We start from the raw sequence: 19,145 nt of genomic DNA, 5'->3' as shown, positions 1-19,145 counted from the left end.
ACCCTTTCCTTTCCAAGCCGTCATGACCATTACAGAAGGATGTTGTTCAGATGGCGCTCGCGTCGTGGCGCTGGTGGTTGGCTAGGACCTTTGTATCGGCCCATCCCTTTGACGAAGGAATTAACTAAATGGAAGACAACCTGTGAATAGTGGTTTTCACGCGCCTTTGCTTTATACACGACACCCAAAAGGTGCTCGCGCGAGGGTAGTAACCTCAGCATTCCATGCTTTTTTCTTTCTCTGGTATAATTGGAAGGTTTTATCAGAAAAGATATATAAGAAGGACTCTTTTCACCGGGCGCCACAGGTATCTCCCAAGAAATAGATTTTTCCTTCGTCAAAATCCCTTTTTCAGGCTCAAATATCTAGGCAGTATTACTCCGCTAGCCTAATATCTAAATTTTCTCTTTCATTATCTTTAGAAACTTTTGCATTTCTTTTAATTCACTTACTGCTGAATATAGTCTATAAATAAAATTAACACAGCCACTTTTATTTCTATATACCTTCATGAATGATGTGTACTACTAACATATTATCACAAAACTGGTATTTCAATACTGTACTTCAACCAGATCACTTTGTCAAAAATATCCTCTTTCCTAGGGCTGGCTATCAAAATGAACTATTTCAACCACAAATCACTAATGGCAAATAATGCAGCATAAATCCAAAACCTAAGCTATCAAAAATTTACTCTATTATATATTTAATGCTAGTCTAAAAGTAGAATTATTATAAAATTTCCCAATATTTTCTGAATCATACATATTCTAAGGGAAAATAGTTTCATGACAAGGGAAACATAATTAATACTAGCCATTACCAACATGAAAGGCCTCTTTAAACAGATACAGTATTCATTTAGTGTTAAAACAATCACATTATATTATAATCTAACTTAGTCCTCAAATGCATATTCTTCACTTACTCCATATCTGGTATAGGAAACTGGGAAGGCGATGGAGCAGAGGGATCATCTCCAAAAGGTTCTAATGCTCTTAAAGGTTGTGGTCCTGACTTTGCAGCTGAGGCAGGAGCACTAACTGCAGGAGAATCCTGCTGCTCCTGATCAGGAGGATGTTTGGGAGATTCTAATGATCCAACTCCAGAGTCAGGAGGTTCCAGGGCTGAAGGAAGCGCCAAATGGTCCTCTCCCCCTAAAAAAGGAACAAATGTATGGAAGACTGTCTACTATCTGTTATACTACAAATGGTTATTCCAACCTCATGGTCTATAATAAATTGAAATAAAAATGACAAATTCGAAGATAATTTGTATTTTTCCTAACCATACAAACCTTAGCTATTTACAAAGGGTATTACTTTTAGCGTAGCTGAAATGGCGAGCCATTAGAATTTAACGAGGGTGTATTACCCCCGCGCTAGTTAGCGGGGGGGTAGGGGAGTGGTAGCTAGCTACCCCTCCTCCCCCTCACACACAGGTGAATACTCACTTTCACTTAGAGGTAGGACTTGTCTTGGGGGACAGGGCTGGCGGGCAAATATGTGTAAATAGCTAAGGTTTGTATGGTTAGGAAAAATACAAATTATCTTCGAATTTGTCATTTGTTCCGTAACCGAAATACAAACCACGCTATTTACAAAGGGTGACTTATCCCTTAGGAAGGGTGGAAAGTCCCCAGCCATACTGGCTTTGGCTTTACCCGGGGACTCAGAATCCGAGTGAGTCGCACTCGAGAAAAGGAGTCCCTGCACCTCACAAGTTCCTTGCGCCGCAAGGAACCATGTGGCCTACGTAAGCTTGTGTGTGAAGGAAGAAGTGTGACCCGTCTTAGGCAGTTGACCTGGAGTTCCAGAAGGAACTCTGGGTTAGGACGTTCCCAATACCACCTCGTCAGGGTATGGGGGACGCGACAGTATTGACTCAATACTCGGAACACAAGGAAGCATGGTTTACCTGCAGAGGTTCGAGGTCAGCTATGCAGAGACCAGGATGCTGCTTCCCCGTAGAGGGGATGATGAAGAAAGAAGTAAGGGCCAGACATACTTCTTTCGTTCATGCAGACTAAAACCTGATAACAATGCCCTCAACCTTCTGCTACCTGTCCAAAAAGGAGCCTGAGGTTAGACCAGCTGTTGTGTAGCCACCACAGAGCGATAGAAAACGTATCGAGACTCCTGTGGGTCACGCCCTGCAGGAAGCGGGCTGCGAAGGTCATCAGACGCTTCCAGACTCCAGCTTGTAGCACCTGCGTCACAGAGTAGTATTACTCGAAGGCGAGGGACGTTGCGATGTATCCAACATCGTGCTGTAGGGCGACGTGACGGGGGAGGGTCTGAAGACAGGTCGAGATGAATGTCCTTGAGTCCGGGCTGAAGAGGTATACTGGTGACTCTCCCCCCATGTCCTCCTTGTGTTCCCAAATCGGCTGCAACTGAGGCCAAACTGCAGCTGTTCCCAGCGCTAACCTCTCGATTCCTGTACTGGCAAGAAAGAGAAGGTCTTGGGACATCAGACACAGAATGGAGACTCAAAATCTTGAATGAATCGGACCGAAGGGTCGGGACCCTCAGATTCTGAGTCTAGCCAACAACTCAGGAGCGAGCCTGAATGTTGCCTTCCCCTCTTCCTTAGAAAGGGGGGGAGTAGTAAGAGACCAAGAAGATTGCTTACACACTGGCCGTGGCCAGAGTGAGCAGAAGACCCAAGGCGGAATACAATCCGAGGCCTGTCGTAAAAGGGTCTTGAGAAGATCTCTTAAAGGACTAAAAGTCCGAGCCATGCTCCAAGTTGGAGGTCTTCCTCCGACTAGGGCAGGGACGATCGTAGCTTCGCATGAGCGAGAATAGATCCAGCGGGCAGGAAAAAGTTATTCCTTTAAGCCTGAAGGTCAGGGAAAGGCTGAGCGACAGGCTTCATTGCCAAGAGCGGAAAGGAGTTTCCTCCCGCCGAAAGGCAATAAGACCGTTATTGCTGGAGAAGAGGCCTCACGGGAAGAGGTATATCTCCCACGGCACCAACCACCTTAGACTCTTCACTTTGCCTGGGAGACCCCTGTGGATGACTATCGCAGATGACGCGACCTCCGTACCGCGACTGTAGCGGGTTGTCTCTTCTAGAGGAGGAAGCGTAGTGTCTCCAGGCATGAAGCCGAAGCGACGCCCCGGTTCGGGAGAGATGTCGCAGTGTGGTTGCTTGAGTAGCCTGCGCCGTGGGAGAAGCTCTCCCGGGAGTTCCGTCAGGGGAAGCAGAGGGTCCAGAAACCGTTCTGCGCATAGTCCCAGTGGAGCTCTCCCATTGAAAGGTTGACAGACAACCTGGTTTTGTTGAGACCCATTGTCCGCAGACAAAAAGGAGGGAAGACGCAGGCGTCGAAGTTGTCCCACCATCACCGGAATGCATCTTGCCAGAGTCTCGGGGTCTGAGACTGGGGGGAAAACTAGCGGAAGCTTGAGGTTCCAAGCTGTCGCGATCAGGTCCCCCAGATCAGCACTTGCTGGTTACCCAAGGTCAAAGACCCCTAGGTACACTCTCTCTATGAGGCTCTGCTTGGATAGTCTGAGAGAAACATTCCCCTGCCTGGAATGAGAGAGCCGATGGTGGAATTGAGAGAATCTCAATCATCCCGGTATCTCTACTGCAAGATGTGAAGGTGTGAAAATGCGTCCCCTGCTGGTTAGCATGAAGTCGACACGCAACGGGGCGACTTGGCAGGAGCGGTAGGACTGAAGAGGGGCCAGACTAAGGCCCTTAAGCCTGCCTGAATGATGGAGAGGTATCCTTCAGGTCTTGACCATAGGCCTGGACCGGAACATGCCCCCCCCCCCTTTCCTTTGACGAGTCCGAGAACCGCATCAAGAATGTGGGGAAAGGACGAGAATATCCACTACCATCAAGAGGCTCCATAGGTCAACACCCATTGCAGGTTTAATAGTTCCGCTGGTCCCATAGGGCCAGGGAGTCCGGTTAAACATTGCCTGAAGCCACCGGAACTTGGATCGCCCCACATGGAACTTATCCTGAGGCGACCGTTCGGACTATAAACGGGTCAATGAGGAAAGAAGAACTAGGAAACGTTCCAAGGTAGGGCTGAAAACTCTGCTTGACTGAGAACAGGTACTGCGACTCTCCTCAGTCTTGCCACAGTCAACCGAAAGGAAGGCTCGGAGGATGTGGTAACAGAATCTGGCGTCCCCAGGTGGTCACCCATCCAAGTGCCGACGTTGCTTAACCTCGCTGGACGGACGAGAAGCGGGGTTTCCAACGTGGTAAGGCGGTTGACTCAATATCATGGCCAGATACTCCAGATGTTGAGGCAGAGGAAGAGAAGGCTCCAAGCAAAATACCATGAGCCCACACTCATGGTCAGCATTCGGAAGCTTTTCCCGGCGCTGAAGAAGGTCGAAACCCGAGCCTACCGGAGTTGACCAGCCCTCCAAACAGCAGAGGAGGCGGAAGTCTGCACCTGAGCGGCCAAGAGGAAGGCAGGGAGAGTTCTCTGGGGAAACAAACCTGCTATGCCACGGCGGGATAGCCACACTGCATCATAAGCAGGAATACTTGCAGTTTAGGCTGAATTCGACGAGCACCCTGGAAGATGGATGGAATGGAAACTGAAAGTACCCGTCCTTCCGATCCAGGGTTAAAGGAGTCCTGTCGCCTCGTTACCAGTCTGATCGATTCTGCTGGTCTACGCTGGCCGAAGTTTGTTCGACAAACTTGATCAGGGCTGAGAGGTCGACTATGGACATCCCCTCTCAGATCCTTCCTTACAAGAAAGGATCGACTGAGGGGGCCGGGGGTGAAGCCGTCGATGATCCTAAGGAAGACCTTCGCCTAAGGTATGGATCATTCTGCCCAACCGGGCAACTCTGCTGATGCTATGGCATAGAGGTTCAGAGACACTGAATTCGCTGACAGAGACGGCAGGCGCGATATCCTTGGCTACTCACAGAGATTGTGCGGGAATGGGCATCGGGAAGCTGTCATTCGGATGAGTAACCTTAAGCATCCTCCCAGCGAAAAAACCTGCAATCCTAGAGTTCGTGAACTCCTTTTAGGACTATGCCCCCCCGGGGGAGTCTCCCGTGCCATCTGTTCCTGACAGGAGGAAACTGCAATTGGACACCTTGTCCCAGTTGTCGTAGCCGATAACTTAGGCCGACGTGGTTGAAAGAAAAGGGAGCTGGAGCCCTGCAGAGTCTGGAAGAAAGCGCCTTGGAGGAGTGAAACCGGAAGTCGATTTACTCCGCACAGCAGATGTTTAAGTCTCTGTCCTTGGGCAAAGACAAAACTCTTCTCAAGGATGGAAGGGTGTCTGAGGTCGTTGACCTCCACAGATGAGACACCCGAAGGAAGCCTTCAGTCAGTGCGTCCAGATGGTAAAACATCGAGCTTGTCCGCAAGTAGATACTTAACGACGAAAGGCCAAGGTGCCTGAGCTCGAGAGGAGGAAAGTACCCTTGATCTTCCTGTAGTTTCCTTGAACCAAACCTCGGGCCGTAACCGAGGAGGGAAAGAACCTGGTAAGCTCCCAGAGGAAGAGGTAAGCAGTCACCCCTTGTCCGATGGAGAAATCTTCAACGGAAAGCCCCCCCGCCAAAAATCCTTCCAGGGCGGGAGAAGGAGAGAGTACTCGTGCAGGAGAGGGGACCCTCGAGACTGACCTCTTGGGAACCAACTTCGCCCTGGGGGAAGTCACCACGAAGTCCACTCCTCTCTTTCTCTTCAGCGTAGGAGAGACAGCCGCTGGTTTGTTACCCTGGCCGGTGAGTGCTGGTTTCATAACCCTCATTAACGCCCGTGCCAGCGGATCAAACCATGTCTGCTGCTCCAAGGACACAGAGTCCGAAATCCTCGCTAAGGTGAAAGGGATCGGGCGATCCTTTGGAGAGGACACGACGGTTCCTGCCTGAAAAGAAGGTGGGAAGAATGCTGTACTGACCTGTCTTCGTCCTGCACTACCAACCTGTGCTTGGATGGAGGTGATCCCGAGTGCCGCCTAGGAGCACGCGTCCCTGCTGCTACCACCGGCTGTGGAATTCGCCGCGAACTATGGTCGCGCGAGGGCGAACGGTCGCGCAAAGGCGAATGGTCGCGCGGGCGCACAGGCGAGTGGTCGCGCGGGCGCGCAGGCGAGCGGTCGCGAGGGCGCGCAGGCGAGCGATCGCGCGGGCGCGCAGGCGAGCGATCGCGCGGGCGCGCCGGCGAGCGATCGCGCGGGCGCGCCGGCGAGCGATCGCGCGGGCGCGCAGGCGAGCGATCGCGCGGGCGCGCAGGCGAGCGATCGCGCGGGCGCGCAGGGGAATGGGCGTGACGGCGAGGGATCGTGCTGCCGCGTAGGTGAAGAAGATCGCTGGCGGTAAGCGATGGCGAGCAGCATGTGTAGGTGAATGATCGCGTGATAGGGTGCGATGGTGATCAGCATCCGCAAGAGGGCGAGCGTTCAGGGTTGTGCGATGAGGAGCAGCATGCGTAAGCGGGCTATCGTGCAGGGTTGTGCGATGGCGAGCAGCATGCGCAGGTGAATGATCGCGTGAAAGGGTGCGATGGTGATCAGCATCTGCAGGAGGGCGATCGTTCAGGGTGGTGCGATGAGGAGCAGCATGCGTAAGCGGCCAATCGTTCAGGGTTGTGCGATGGCGAGCAGCATGCGCAGGTGAATGATCGCGTGAAAGGGTGCGATGTTGATCAGCATCTGCAGGAGGGCGATCGTTCAGGGTTGTGCGATGAGGAGCAGCACCTGCAGTTGAGGGTCGCGCGATGGCGGTCAGCATCTGCAGTTGAGGGTCGCGCGATGGCGGTCAGCATCTGCAGTTGAGGGTCGCGCGATGGCGGTCAGCATCTGCAGTTGAGGGTCGCGCGATGGCGGTCAGCATCTGCAGTTGAGGGTCGCGCGATGGCGGTCAGCATCTGCAGTTGAGGGTCGCGCGATGGCGATCAGCATCCGCAGTTTGAGCTAGTAGCTGGCGAACCATGTTCCTTCAGAAGTGTTGGAGAACGTTGGCGTGCCAGCTGTAACACACGTGGGCGATCTGGAGATCGCTGGCGAGCTGATGATCGCTGACGAGCTGACGATCGCTGGCGAGCTGATGATCGCTGACGAGCTGACGATCGCTGGCGAGCTGACGATCGCTGGCGAGCTGATGATCGCTGACGAGCTGACGATCGCTGGCGAGCTGATGATCGCTGACGAGCTGATGATCGCTGACGAGCTGATGATCGCTGACGAGCAGAAGGCTACGCGTGGAAGCCTGCGCAAAGAAGAAGAGTCCTTGACCCCGACCTGAACCGAAGTTCTAGATCGCGAGGGCGAACGTGGGCGCACAGGGCACGTAACAGGAACCACAGGGAAGATCATCTTGAAAGCGCTGACGAACAGGAGAGCGCTGACGAACAGAAGGGCGCGCAGGGAAACCCTGACACGCAAGGGAAGAACCCCCGTGGGGGCAACCCTTTGCCCCGAAGGGATCGTTGTCCGCCGGGAGACTGATGTCCGTCGGAAGACCGCTGTCCGTCGGGAAGACCGTTGTCCGTCGGGAAGACCGTTGCCCGTCGGAAGACGAGATTAGACTGCTGTCCATCTGCACCAAGACGGAAGATCGAGAAAAAGAAGTTGTAGGCTGCAACGGAGATTCAAAAAGGCGCCTCAAGCACCCTTATAGGGAGATGAGAGGCCCTTACGACGAGGCGGACGGAGGGCCTTACGGCGAGGGAGGCCAACAGCAACAGCAACAGAAGAAACCTCCGAAGAGGAGTCTCTATGAGTGTACTCTCTCGCGAACGAAAGAGAAACACTTCGTGGAAGAGACTGGTCAGCCAGTGACCTAAGAGGGGCAATCCTCCGAAGAGGAGCTCCTGCAGTTGCCCAGCCCCTTGAGCGAAACTGCAGGTGCGACCGCTCAGCACCAAGAGCATAGTCGCACGAAAAAAAGGCAAGAGAAGAACCCCCCAAAAGAGGAAAAGCTCAAGCCTGGACAGGAAAAAACTTCCCTCGGAAGGAAAGTTATCCGCCCAAGGAGGCAAGCCTCCTGACTGTTCTAAAATGAACTGGAGAGCTGTCCGTCGACACGGGAGTACTACCAGTAGAAGGAGACACGCCCCTGACGACAATACAAGGGGGGAGGCAGCAACAGCCGAATCCCCAGGACTCAACCAGACAGCTCACACCGTTGCTATATTACAGAGACGAACTAGATCGGTAACTGTAAAAAAATAAAACAAATAATATTAGTACACATTCATTCCCCCGGGAAGGCTCCGAAGAGGAATCCCGAGGAAAAGGAACAAGAATTACACAACAGGCACGTGCCCTCACAACCACTTACACTCGCGGAAGGAGAGCTGTAACCAAAACAGAATTATAACAATTATAATTATGTAACTATGTAATTAAGTAATTTAAAAATGAATGAACACTAAAGAAAAAACGAAAACCCCGAAAGGAATCGTTCTACAAGCTGAAAAATTAACAACTACAATTAGAATCATAAACTAATTGAGACAAAATGTACGGCGTAGCAACCCCACCCACACGGGAAGGAAGCTACAAGGGCGTAGTAAAACATAGTAAAAGGGTGAACGACCTCAAGAGAGAGAGAGAGAGAAAGACCGAAGTCAAACTCGATCGCAACCCATAAAATTAGGCCGTGGTGGCCTAACTGCCGAGGCCTCCACGTAGATATCGTACACTACACACACACATCTGAAAAGGAAACTTACTTATTTCTATACTCAAATATATATACAAACATGAAAACATGTTTACATATATATTGAGTAAAAGAAAAGTAAGCGATTAAGTAAAGACAAAACAGACAATGGCTGCCAAGCGAGGACCAAGACAGAGACGTCTGTCACAGTCCGAGCCAAAAGTGAAAGTGAGTATTCACCTGTGTGTGAGGGGGAGGAGGGGTAGCTAGCTACCACTCCCCTACCCCCCCGCTAACTAGCGCGGGGGTAATACACCCTCGTTAAATTCTAATGGCTCGCCATTTCAGCTACGCTAAAAGTAATACCCTTTGTAAATAGCGTGGTTTGTATTTCGGTTACGGAACAAACAGAATTTTAATATTAAAATTTCTTATTTCTATACTCACCTGAAGTCCATATAGCTTTTATCTCTGGAAGCTTGGAATATCAATATTAACATTTAAATTTAAGAAAATTCACATTTTTTTTCCTTCCAATATACTAATGCTTCTTGTAAAGCAATGAGGATTATCAGATTCTAACAACAATATCATACTGTGCATGTTGTAACCCTTCTTCATTATCAAAGTCAAAATACTTCCCTATCCTCTTAATGCCACTAATGAGTGGGGAGGAGGATTGGCACATGCTTATAAACATAAGATAAGTATAGAAATATGGGATTCAATTATCAAAACCCTTTGGTGATCCCAGCCATAACAAAATTGTTGTCAGGCTCATGACTTGGAAAAAATTTTATGATGAGGAGTGATGTTATGTGCCAACATACTTATAGGGTTCCTCGGGTTACGATGTTGATCCGTTCTTAGGACGCGGTGTAACCCGAATTTCAGTGTAAGTCGGAACCCCATAAATAGATTACTCTATACGTACTGTACTGTACTGTATAGTATTATACTATAATACAATGTATCAAATGACATAAAAATAGTAATAGAAAAAGAGAAAACAATTCCTTACCACATGAATTAAAGTAAATATTAATAAAAGAAGAGAACATTTCCTTACCTTAATCCTATGGTTGGCTTGCACACTGGAAGGGATGTTGCAAGGGACGGAGAGAAAAGTTTATTGTGGACAGGAAGCTGCAGAAGATGCTGGAGAAACTGGGGCAGGAGAGTCAGGATTCTCTGGAAGTGAGACAGAAAAGGCTGGAGAAGCTTGGGCAGGAGAGTCTGGAGGTGAAGCAGAAGCTGCTGGAGAAGGTGGAGAAGCAATAGAGGCAGCTGAGGTTGATGGTGGAGGCTCTGTAGCTATAGAGGCACCTGAGGTAGACGGTAGAGGCTCTGTAGCAATCGAGGCAGCTGAGGCAGCTGAGGTAGAGGGTGGAAGCTCTGTTACTGGCAAATCTGGAGTAGTAGAGGTAGCTGATGTAGAGGGTGCAGGTCTCTCTACTTTCTTAAAATACTGCTCCAGGTTAGACTGGACAGACAGGATCCTCTTCTCATCCAAGATCTCCTTGTAACACTGCAGTAAGTCCATGATGCCTCTGGAAACCCAAGTGAACCTGTCCATGTTAGGATCCTGAGCCTCGAAAGTTGCCAATGCTTGCTGTATCTCAGCAAAACCTTTTGACGAGCCCTGCCTTGTGAAAGCCTTTGAATCTGGGGTGGGGTTTTCTTCTTCTTCCTCTATGATCTGCTTTTCTCTGTAACATCATCAACCTCCATATCCAGATCGATTTCCTTACTCAGGGCAGCAATGTTCTTGATAACATGGTCAACTGTGTCCTCAAACCCATGTAAATCATTCACAAATTGAGGACATAGTTTCCTCCAGACACCATTCATGTTTGTCATCTTAACCTCCTCCCAGGAATCAGCAATGTTCTTACCAGCATCAAGGATGTTGTAGGACTTCCAAAAGTCCTTCTTCATTTCAGTTGCCTGTAATGCCATAGCAATCGTCCTTCGGAGGTAGTAGGCCTTGAATGAAGCAATCACTCCTTGGTCCATAGCCTGTAAAAGGACCGTGGTATTAGGTGGAAGGTAAACCCCCTTGGCATTAGGGTGAAAGTCTCCCAGCTGGGCAGGGTGTCCAGGGGCATTGTCCAGCACTAGCAACACCTTAAAGAGGATACCCTTTTGGGTGCAATACTGCTCCACACTTGGGCACAAAATGGTTGATAAAACAGTCCTCAAACATTGCTAGTGTCACCCATGCCTTCTTATTTGCCTTCCAAATGACTGGGAGTTGACTCTTCCAACTGGCCTTGAGTGCCCTTGGATTTTCAGCCTGATACACCAGCAAGGGCTTCAGTTAGAAGTCGCCAGCAGCATTTACCCCAAGAAGCAAAGTTAGCCTCTCCTTGCTGGCTTTATGACCGGGTGCTGACTTCTCCTCCTTTGCTATGTGCGTGCGGTTAGGTATACGTTTCCCAAATAAACCTGTCTCATCCACATTGAACACTTGATAAGCAGAATAACCCGCCCTCCCTAATTATCTCAGCCAACGCTTTAGGAAATTCACTTGCTGCTTTCTCATCCCCACTAGCAGCTTCACCTTGCACTTTAAGATTATGGTAATTGGCCCGAGCCTTAAATCGCATAAACCAACCCCTACTAACCGAAAACTCTTCACTTTCACTTTCTTCCCCCCTTTCTTTTTTCAACGCTTCAAACAACCTTTTAGCCTTTTCCTGAATCACCATTAGGCTCACCAGAATAAGCCGTTGATTTTGATCTTCCAACCAAAGCACTAATAATCTTTCCATTTCAATAATTAAACGACTACGCTGCTTGGTTATCACTGTTGATTTCATAGGAGCAAATCCTTTCACATGTTCAACGATGTGCTCTTTGTCCTTAAGAATAGTAGCCACGGTCGAATGACTAAGGCCAAGCGCTCGGCCAATGTTTGTTGGCATTTCACTGTTTTTAGACTGCTTAATAATATCTAATTTTTGGGCTCAGCCATGTCGTCCTGATGGAAGGTTCCTTTAGCCAGCTTTCTAAGGGATATTTGGCTACAGTGATACTCCCAGAAAATTAACCACAGGTCTCCAGAATTCTAACTCCTGGCGCGAGTATCCTTCATATAACTTCTAAGGATATCGCATAAAATCAGTTGACGTATTTCTTGATACGTCACATGGCAATCTTCACCCCGAATAGATTTTACGCTTTGAGGGGGAAGAGTGGCGAAAATGAAGGGGAGTCGTTATCAAGGTTACCCGGTGGATTCCCTCCCAGTACTACTACGGCGTATTTTTGGGCTCAGGCCATGTCGTCGTGATGGAAGTTCCTTCAAAGGTAGCTTCCTAGGTATATTTGACTATAGTGATATATCCCAGAGAATTTACCAAAGGTATCCAGAATTCTAACTCCTAGAGCGAACATCCCTTAAAATTTTTCGAAGGGATATCGCGTAATATCAGAGGACGTATTCTTGACACGTCTCATGGCTATCTACCCCCCCAATGGAGCTTTCACTACGAGGAGAAAGAGAGGCAAGAATAGGGTGAGTCGTTCCAGAGACATCGCTCTCGACGAGTCACTACTGCTCTGCAAATAGTGCGCCTGTCCGCCACCGCGCGGCGCCACCGTCAGTCTTTTGCTTGTAGCTTCGATAGACCGGTGTTTTTCCCAGTTCTCTCACGCTATTTTGGAGTTTTTTGGAGTCTATGATGTCTTCCCCAGCCTCATCAGCCTCTGGAAAGTTAAGTAATATCTTTATCTTGTGTAAATGTAAGTTCTTGCCAGTTTTGCTTTTCGATTGAGATCGTAATTAACGTAACAAGAGCTGTTGCCAGCCGGATGGCGCCAGTGACGCCGTCGTTCTTCTGTTCATTTAGTTAGCCAGAACGACCCTTTCCCAGCATTTATACGCTTTAATAACTTTAGCTATTTAGATATTTAGCTAGGGATTCTTATATTATGTCTTTGTTGTCGTGAATTTGGCTATTCTGAACGAGCCTCACGAGTGCTAGGCTTCCTAGCCTAGGCACCCTCACACTCCATACATGATATAACCTTCCTGGTAAAGTTGTATTGAAACCAGGCATTATTTTACACTTGTATGATATTACTTAATTATGCTTTCCTCTTCCAAGATAGTATACAGAGAGTTTCGGTGATCGATTCTCAATGCTCCTAGGCTACTAGCCTAGGGGCTTTAGTATACTTTCATACATGTCCCCATTGCTCTTGTATTGCCTTTAAGGGGAGACTGACCCCTCATATACCTTTTAAGTCGATTCCTCTGATTAGCCTAGACTATTCTCAGTTTTCTTTGCTGTGAACAAAGTTCTGGCAAATTTTTACTGAGACGTTCCGTTTTCTTTCTCCTAACCACTCAGTCGGTTTTGAGTTTAGGACGGGACATCAGATATTAGTCTGTGTAAGGCATCTCCCTGTCTTGGTGAAATGATTTCCCAGGTCAGGTTAAGCTGCTCTTTCAAGAGGCTAGACCTCCCTAGGCCATAATTGGGTGCTTTGTATGACAATTCCCCCTTCCCTGGCCTAGCAGACAGTCCTGTGCCAGTAGACCCTAGGCCGAAGAAAGGATTTCTTCATTGCTTAGGGTCTCTGGTACGAGATTCTGCTCTCCTGCGAGTCGGGGTCCTACGGACACCCTCTCCCTTGACTAACCCAACCTGGGGAAATGACTTCCCCTACCTGAGGTTACTTTATGAGAACAGAATCCTTTAAGTTGGGTAGTGCCTTCGGACATTACCTTAACTATAGGACACCTACCCCCTCCCCGCTATCCCTTTCGTGTTGAATGATCCAACACCCTCCTGGCTGTTGTTCTACATTAACCCTAGGGTTCTTGTAGGACTGGCCTGAGGCTCCCCATCGGCCGCCGGCTAGGCCGGCTGCCGGCGGGTGTCCTCATATTCTTTAGAGTGTTCATCGATCCTCCCTTGGACTGCCTTCCATTATCCCTCATGACTGGGATATGGTTGGGTGGAAGCCAGAATTTAATTCCCCCTTCCACTTGAACCCTCATTCTGCATGCAGGCCGGCAAGGCTGAACCCTTGCCTTCCTCCATCCTTTCTTTCTCTCGTACTTTCATACTGGGCCAAAGATATTGGACATTCGGGTACCGACAGCCGGCCGCTGAGTAGCCGGCCGGCAGCCGGCCACCCAATCCTGGTCCTCTGCTGCCGACTGCCTTGGGTCTCCTTGATGGAAGGATCCTCGGCTGCCGGCCGGCAGAGCCACCGCCGGCAGCCGGCAGAGCCGCCGCCGGCAGCCGGCAGAGCCGCCGCCGCCGGTAGCCGGCGGGGCTGTTGCCAGCCGGCAGAACTGCTGGTAGCTGGCGGAGCCGTTACCGGCGGCCTATCACTCAATGTTATGAAGACAATACTTGCCTTCAATAGCCCAGTATAGGCCGGCATGTGCCGGCTTGCCCGGCAGACGCCGGCAGGCCTGACAAGTCTGACAACTTGTTGCTAAACAGTCAGTGCTGTAGCCCAAAGTTTTTCCAACCTACAAGGTGCTTCATGGGCAGCCTATTGTGAGACCATCACATATAAGAGAGCGATTCTCTCTTCCTTTAATGGATATGATCCATTATTGTCCTTAATCCCCATTATTGAAACTGGAAGATTGTGTTAAGATACACTGATATCATAGGATATCATCTTCCCCTAAAGATTCTTAAGAATTCTGTTTTCAATATTGGAGGAGGTCATAGCAATTGGCAGGACAGGAAACACATGTAGGTGTCTTTCCTACTCATAGCTTACCCTATCCAAGCTAATATAACATATTATGTGTGTTGAAATTTGAGAATTTCACCGAATACTAATAGACTTTTCCTTTCTTTACAGGAGGAGCATCCCGAGTGCGGGAATAGTTTTTGCCGGGTCCGCAGTAAGAACTTCTGCGGCCAAGACATGTGCAGGGCCCATGCTCGCTGCGCTGTCACCAAGGGGGTTCTCAAGTATTGGGACCCGCAGGTATGTACCGTTTGTACTAACCTAGTAACAGAGGCTTTTGATGACCAAAAGTCAACTGAGTCATGGGACGCAGCAAGGAAGAAGCTGCGTAAATGGGTCAAGGGTTTTCAGAATAATACTTCCGGCCCATACCTTCCTAATGAAAGGATGAGGGCATGTCTTTTCCCTAGGGCATCTTCGGATGTGGTTATTCCCCAGGCTCAACCTGAGATTCCCCTTGTTCAGATTTCGGTAGAATCTGAAGTTTCGGATGCCTTGGAGAACATCCAACTTGAGGACAACATGTCAGTTGTCTCAGAGGAGACTGAGAACAATCTCCTAGTGGAGGAGTTGGATCAGGCGGATGATGTTCCACCCGAACCACAAACTGAGAAAGCCGATACGATTTCGATGTCATCGGCCACAGGGAATGAGCCGGTGCCTTCTACTTCCTCCACTGAGCCCCAACTGGATTCAATTACGAGTACTTTGCACTCGATGCTGTCCATGGTGCAAGACATGCAACAGAAATCGACCGAGAAGGAGGCCTCTTTTCGGACCGAGATTCATCAACTGGTTGCGGCACGTTTAGCTCCGAAGAAGCTGAACGTTAAGGATCTCCCTGCCTTCTCTGATGTTAACCCTTGGAGGTACGCAGAGCACATGCCCATGTCGGGCGGGAAGATCTTCCTTTCAGATAAACTGGGTACTGTCCTAGTAGAGGATATTGAATTCTGGCCCAGCAAAGGGGCCTACCCGGACTGCTACGGCCGTCTCAGGACGGAACCAGCATCCAAAGAGGAGACAGAGCCCAAGGAAATGATTGTCCTTGAACTCTCTACGGCTCAGGCCTTATTTACCACCACCTTAAAGGAGAGGGCCTTTACTAGCTCTAAGGTGCCGGCTCTCAGCAAGAAGCACCCGTCCTTCATTGCTGATCCTCAACGTGCCTTTCCCTTTATGGACAAAGGGCTCAAGGCAGCCTTAAAGGCAATCGAGGCAGGGAAACCGTGCCCTACACTGGAAGAGTGTAGACCCTTCTCCCTAGCCTTCCCATCAGACGATGCAGACTGGAAGGATGTCCACAACACCTTCACAGTCGGGAAGCTGGAGGCAGATATTGCCGGACGATAGTTCGGCGAAGACCTCCCCAAGCTGTCGGACTTTCTCCTACGTAGAGAGCAGGAGACAAAAGAACGCTTAGCTGCTTCCTTGTCTCTACAGACTGGCCTGGAGACAATGGCAAGCATCCCAGATAAACCAGACATGTACATGGTCTTCTCCAAAGCCCATCTGGCGACGGTGACTAAAGACCTGTACAACTTTATTAAAGCCAGAAGGGCTTGTAGAGAGTTCGTGTTCGCCTCGGCTGCGGTGAGGCACGAACCCAGGAAGCTGATAGCTTCCAACATCTGGGGAAAAGACCTCTTCCCGAGTGAAGTGGTCAAAGAGGTTGTGGACAAAGCAGCCACTGAAAACAGGAACCTCCTTTCCAAGTGGGGCTTGTCCACCAAAAGGAAATCTTCAGCTGACAAGGGTCCCCAGCCGAAGAATAGATCAAAGCAACCTAGAGTACCCTCTCGGCCTAAGCAGCAACAGCAGCTTCCCGTGGCCACGGTGCCCCAGACGGTGGCACAACCACCCACCACATTTCAACTGGTGCCCAAAACCCTGGCGACTCAGTCACCAGTGTTCACCCTAGTGTTTGAAAGGCAGTCAACGACCTTTCGGCCGAAGTCTCGAGGATCCTTTCGAGGCTCCTCCAGAGGTAGGGGCAACAGGGGTGGACGTGGCCAAGGAGGTAAATCCTCCTCCCAGCACTCAAAGTGAGATGCTACCAGTAGGAGGGAGATTCTTCTACTTCCGGGATCGTTGGACCTTCGATCCCTGGGCCCACAGCCTAATCAAGAACGGACTAGGGTGGAGTTGGAGCTCAACTCTACCAACCTTCCCTCAATTCTTCCAACACTCAACCACCATATTAGAAGAATATGTTCAGGAACTCTTGAACAAAAGAGTTATAAGGAAGGCGACGTCTGTCAGATTCCAAGGAAGGCTATTTTGTGTTCTGAAGAAGGACTCGGAAAAGCTCAGAGTAATTCTGGACTTGTCACCACTCAACAAGTTCATAGTGAACTACAAGTTCAAAATGCTGACGCTTCAACACATCAGGACCCTGTTGCCCAAACGGGCATACACAGTCTCCATAGACATGACGGATGCGTACTGGCACGTCCCGATCAGCCGTCAAGTTTCCCTCTACCTGGGATTCAAACTACAAAGAAGACAGTACGTCTTCAGAGCCCTGCCCTTTGGACTAAACATAGCTCCAGGGGTATTCACCAAGCTTGTGAATGCAGTCATTCATCAACTACGCCTAAAACGAATCCAGGTGGTAGCCTACCTGGATGACTGGCTGGTGTGGGCAGCATCCGAAGAAGAATGCAGGCAAGCCTCCATGGAAGAGATCCAGTTCCTGGAACACTTAGGATTCAAGATCAATCGGGAAAAATCCCGACTGTCTCCAGCTCAGAAGTTTCAGTGGCTGGGCGTCCACTGGAACTTGCAGTCGCACTGCCTTTCCATTCCGTCACAGAAACGGAAAGAGATAGCGGGATCTGTCAGAAGCCTTCTTCGATCCGCAAGGATATCAAGAAGGCAACAGGAGAGAGTGTTGGGGTCTCTCCAGTTCGCCTCAGTGACAGATCCAGTATTGAGAGCACAATTAAAAGATGCACCAGGAGTCTGGAGAAAATACGCATCAAACGCTCGAAGAGATCTAAAAAGACCGACACCAAATCGTCTGCGATCCCTACTCAAGCCATGGTCGGAGGCCAAGAACCTAAAGAACAAGGTTCCCTTACAACCACCTCCACCGTCAGTCACCGTTCACAGGGATGCCTCAAAAGAAGGGTGGGGAGGTCACTCTCACCATTGGAAAGTCCAAGGAACCTGGTCTCCCCTCTTCAAAACCTTGCACATAAACTTCCTGGAAGCCATGGCAGTTTTTCTTTCCCTATAGAAACTGAAACTCCGCTGCTCAATCCACATCCGTCTGGTTCTAGACAGTGAAGTCATAATGAGATGCCTAAATCGATAGGGCTCGAGATCGCCTCACATAAATCAAGTGATACTAGCCATCCTCCGCTTAGCGGAGAAGAAGAGATGGCACTTGTCAGCAGTCCACCTTCAAGGGTTCCGCAATGTGACAGCGGACGCTCTATCCAGAACCAAACCGATAGTCAGAATGGTCCCTAGACGCAAGATCGTTCTCCTTCATCTTACGCAAAGTCCCGGGACTGCAGATAGACCTCTTCGCAACGAACGACAACAAGAAGCTATCCCGGTATGTAGCCCCGTACGAGGATCCTCTAGCGGAAGCGATGGATGCGATGTCCATAGATTGGAACAGATGGTCCAAGATCTACCTATTCCCTCCAACCAACCTTCTGCTGAAAGTCCTCGACAAGCTGAGATCCTTTCGGGGGACGGCAGCAATAGTGGCCCACAAGTGGCCCAACAGCGTTTGGTTCCCCCTGGTAACGGAACTACGCCTGAAACTGATCCCGTTGCCGGACCCAGTTCTGACTCAGCAAGTGCAGAAATTGACTGTCTCAGCTTCATCAGTGAAAACCCAGAACCTTCATATCATGATTTTCTCGCCTTAGCGGTCAAGAAACGGTTTGGGATTTCTAAGGACAGTATCAACTTCCTAGAAGAATATAAGTCAAAGTCAACAAGAAGACAATATGAGTCTTCCTGGAAAAAATGGGTGGCCTTTGTCAAGGCGAAGAAACCTATGGAGATTTCTACGGACTTCTGTTTGTCCTTCTTCATCCATCTTCATGAACAAGGTTTAGCAGCAAATACGATTACTACATGTAAATCCGCCCTGGCCAGACCAATACTTTATGCCTTCCAGGTAGACTTTTCCAACGAAATCTTCAACAAGATCCCTAAAGCCTGTGCAAAACTTCGGCCCGCAGCTCCTCCTAAGCCCATTTCATGGTCTTTGGACAAAGTTCTTCATTTAGCATCAACCCTAAATAATGAGGATTGCTCGCTGAAAGACTTGACTCAGAAGGTGATATTCTTGTTTGCACTAGCCTCGGGAGCCAGAGTTAGCAAAATAGTGGCCCTCTCGAGGGATGATGGCCACATTCAGTTCACAGACAATGGAGATCTGAACCTCTTTCCGGACCCGACGTTTCTCGCCAAGAACGAGCTACCCTCTAAAAGGTGGGGTCCCTGGAGAATCTGCTCTCATTCCAGTCTTGAGCCTTCCTTTCCAACTCCACCATCGTTAGCCCGCACATCTCCTTGATATTGTCACTCAATCTAGTTTTAGGCCTTCCTCTCATTCTTGTACCATAGACTGATCCAATTAGTAGCGTTCTTTCCAGAGTATTGTGTTTCCGAACCTGGTGTCCAATAAAAGTTAGTTTTCTTTCATCCAAGATGTCAAGTAATCTTTTTTCAATATTGATCTTTTGTAGAACTTCCACGTTAGTCTTTTTCTCAATCCAGCTTATCCTAAGGACTCTTCTGTAACACCATAGTTCAAAACGTTCTAATCTTTTCCAA

General features: G+C 49.3%; 1 protein-coding gene across 3 annotated transcripts in view; it reads right to left on the bottom strand.

The window, feature by feature from the left end:
* The window catches only part of IFT54 (intraflagellar transport 54), a 334,194-nt gene that overhangs the window by 53,778 nt on the left and 261,271 nt on the right, over positions 1 to 19,145 (bottom strand). For all 3 annotated transcript variants that reach the window (XM_068358769.1, XM_068358771.1, XM_068358770.1), the window contains one exon: positions 932 to 1,160. In XM_068358769.1, the coding sequence (XP_068214870.1) occupies positions 932 to 1,160 (229 nt within the window). The remainder of the gene's footprint in view (positions 1 to 931; positions 1,161 to 19,145) is intronic.

The sequence above is a fragment of the Palaemon carinicauda genome, chromosome 35 (assembly GCF_036898095.1).
Source record: "Palaemon carinicauda isolate YSFRI2023 chromosome 35, ASM3689809v2, whole genome shotgun sequence".
Classification (NCBI taxonomy): Eukaryota; Metazoa; Arthropoda; class Malacostraca; order Decapoda; family Palaemonidae; genus Palaemon; species Palaemon carinicauda.
Note: the sequence above shows the minus strand (reverse complement) of the source record. Positions and strands in the feature narration are given on the sequence as shown.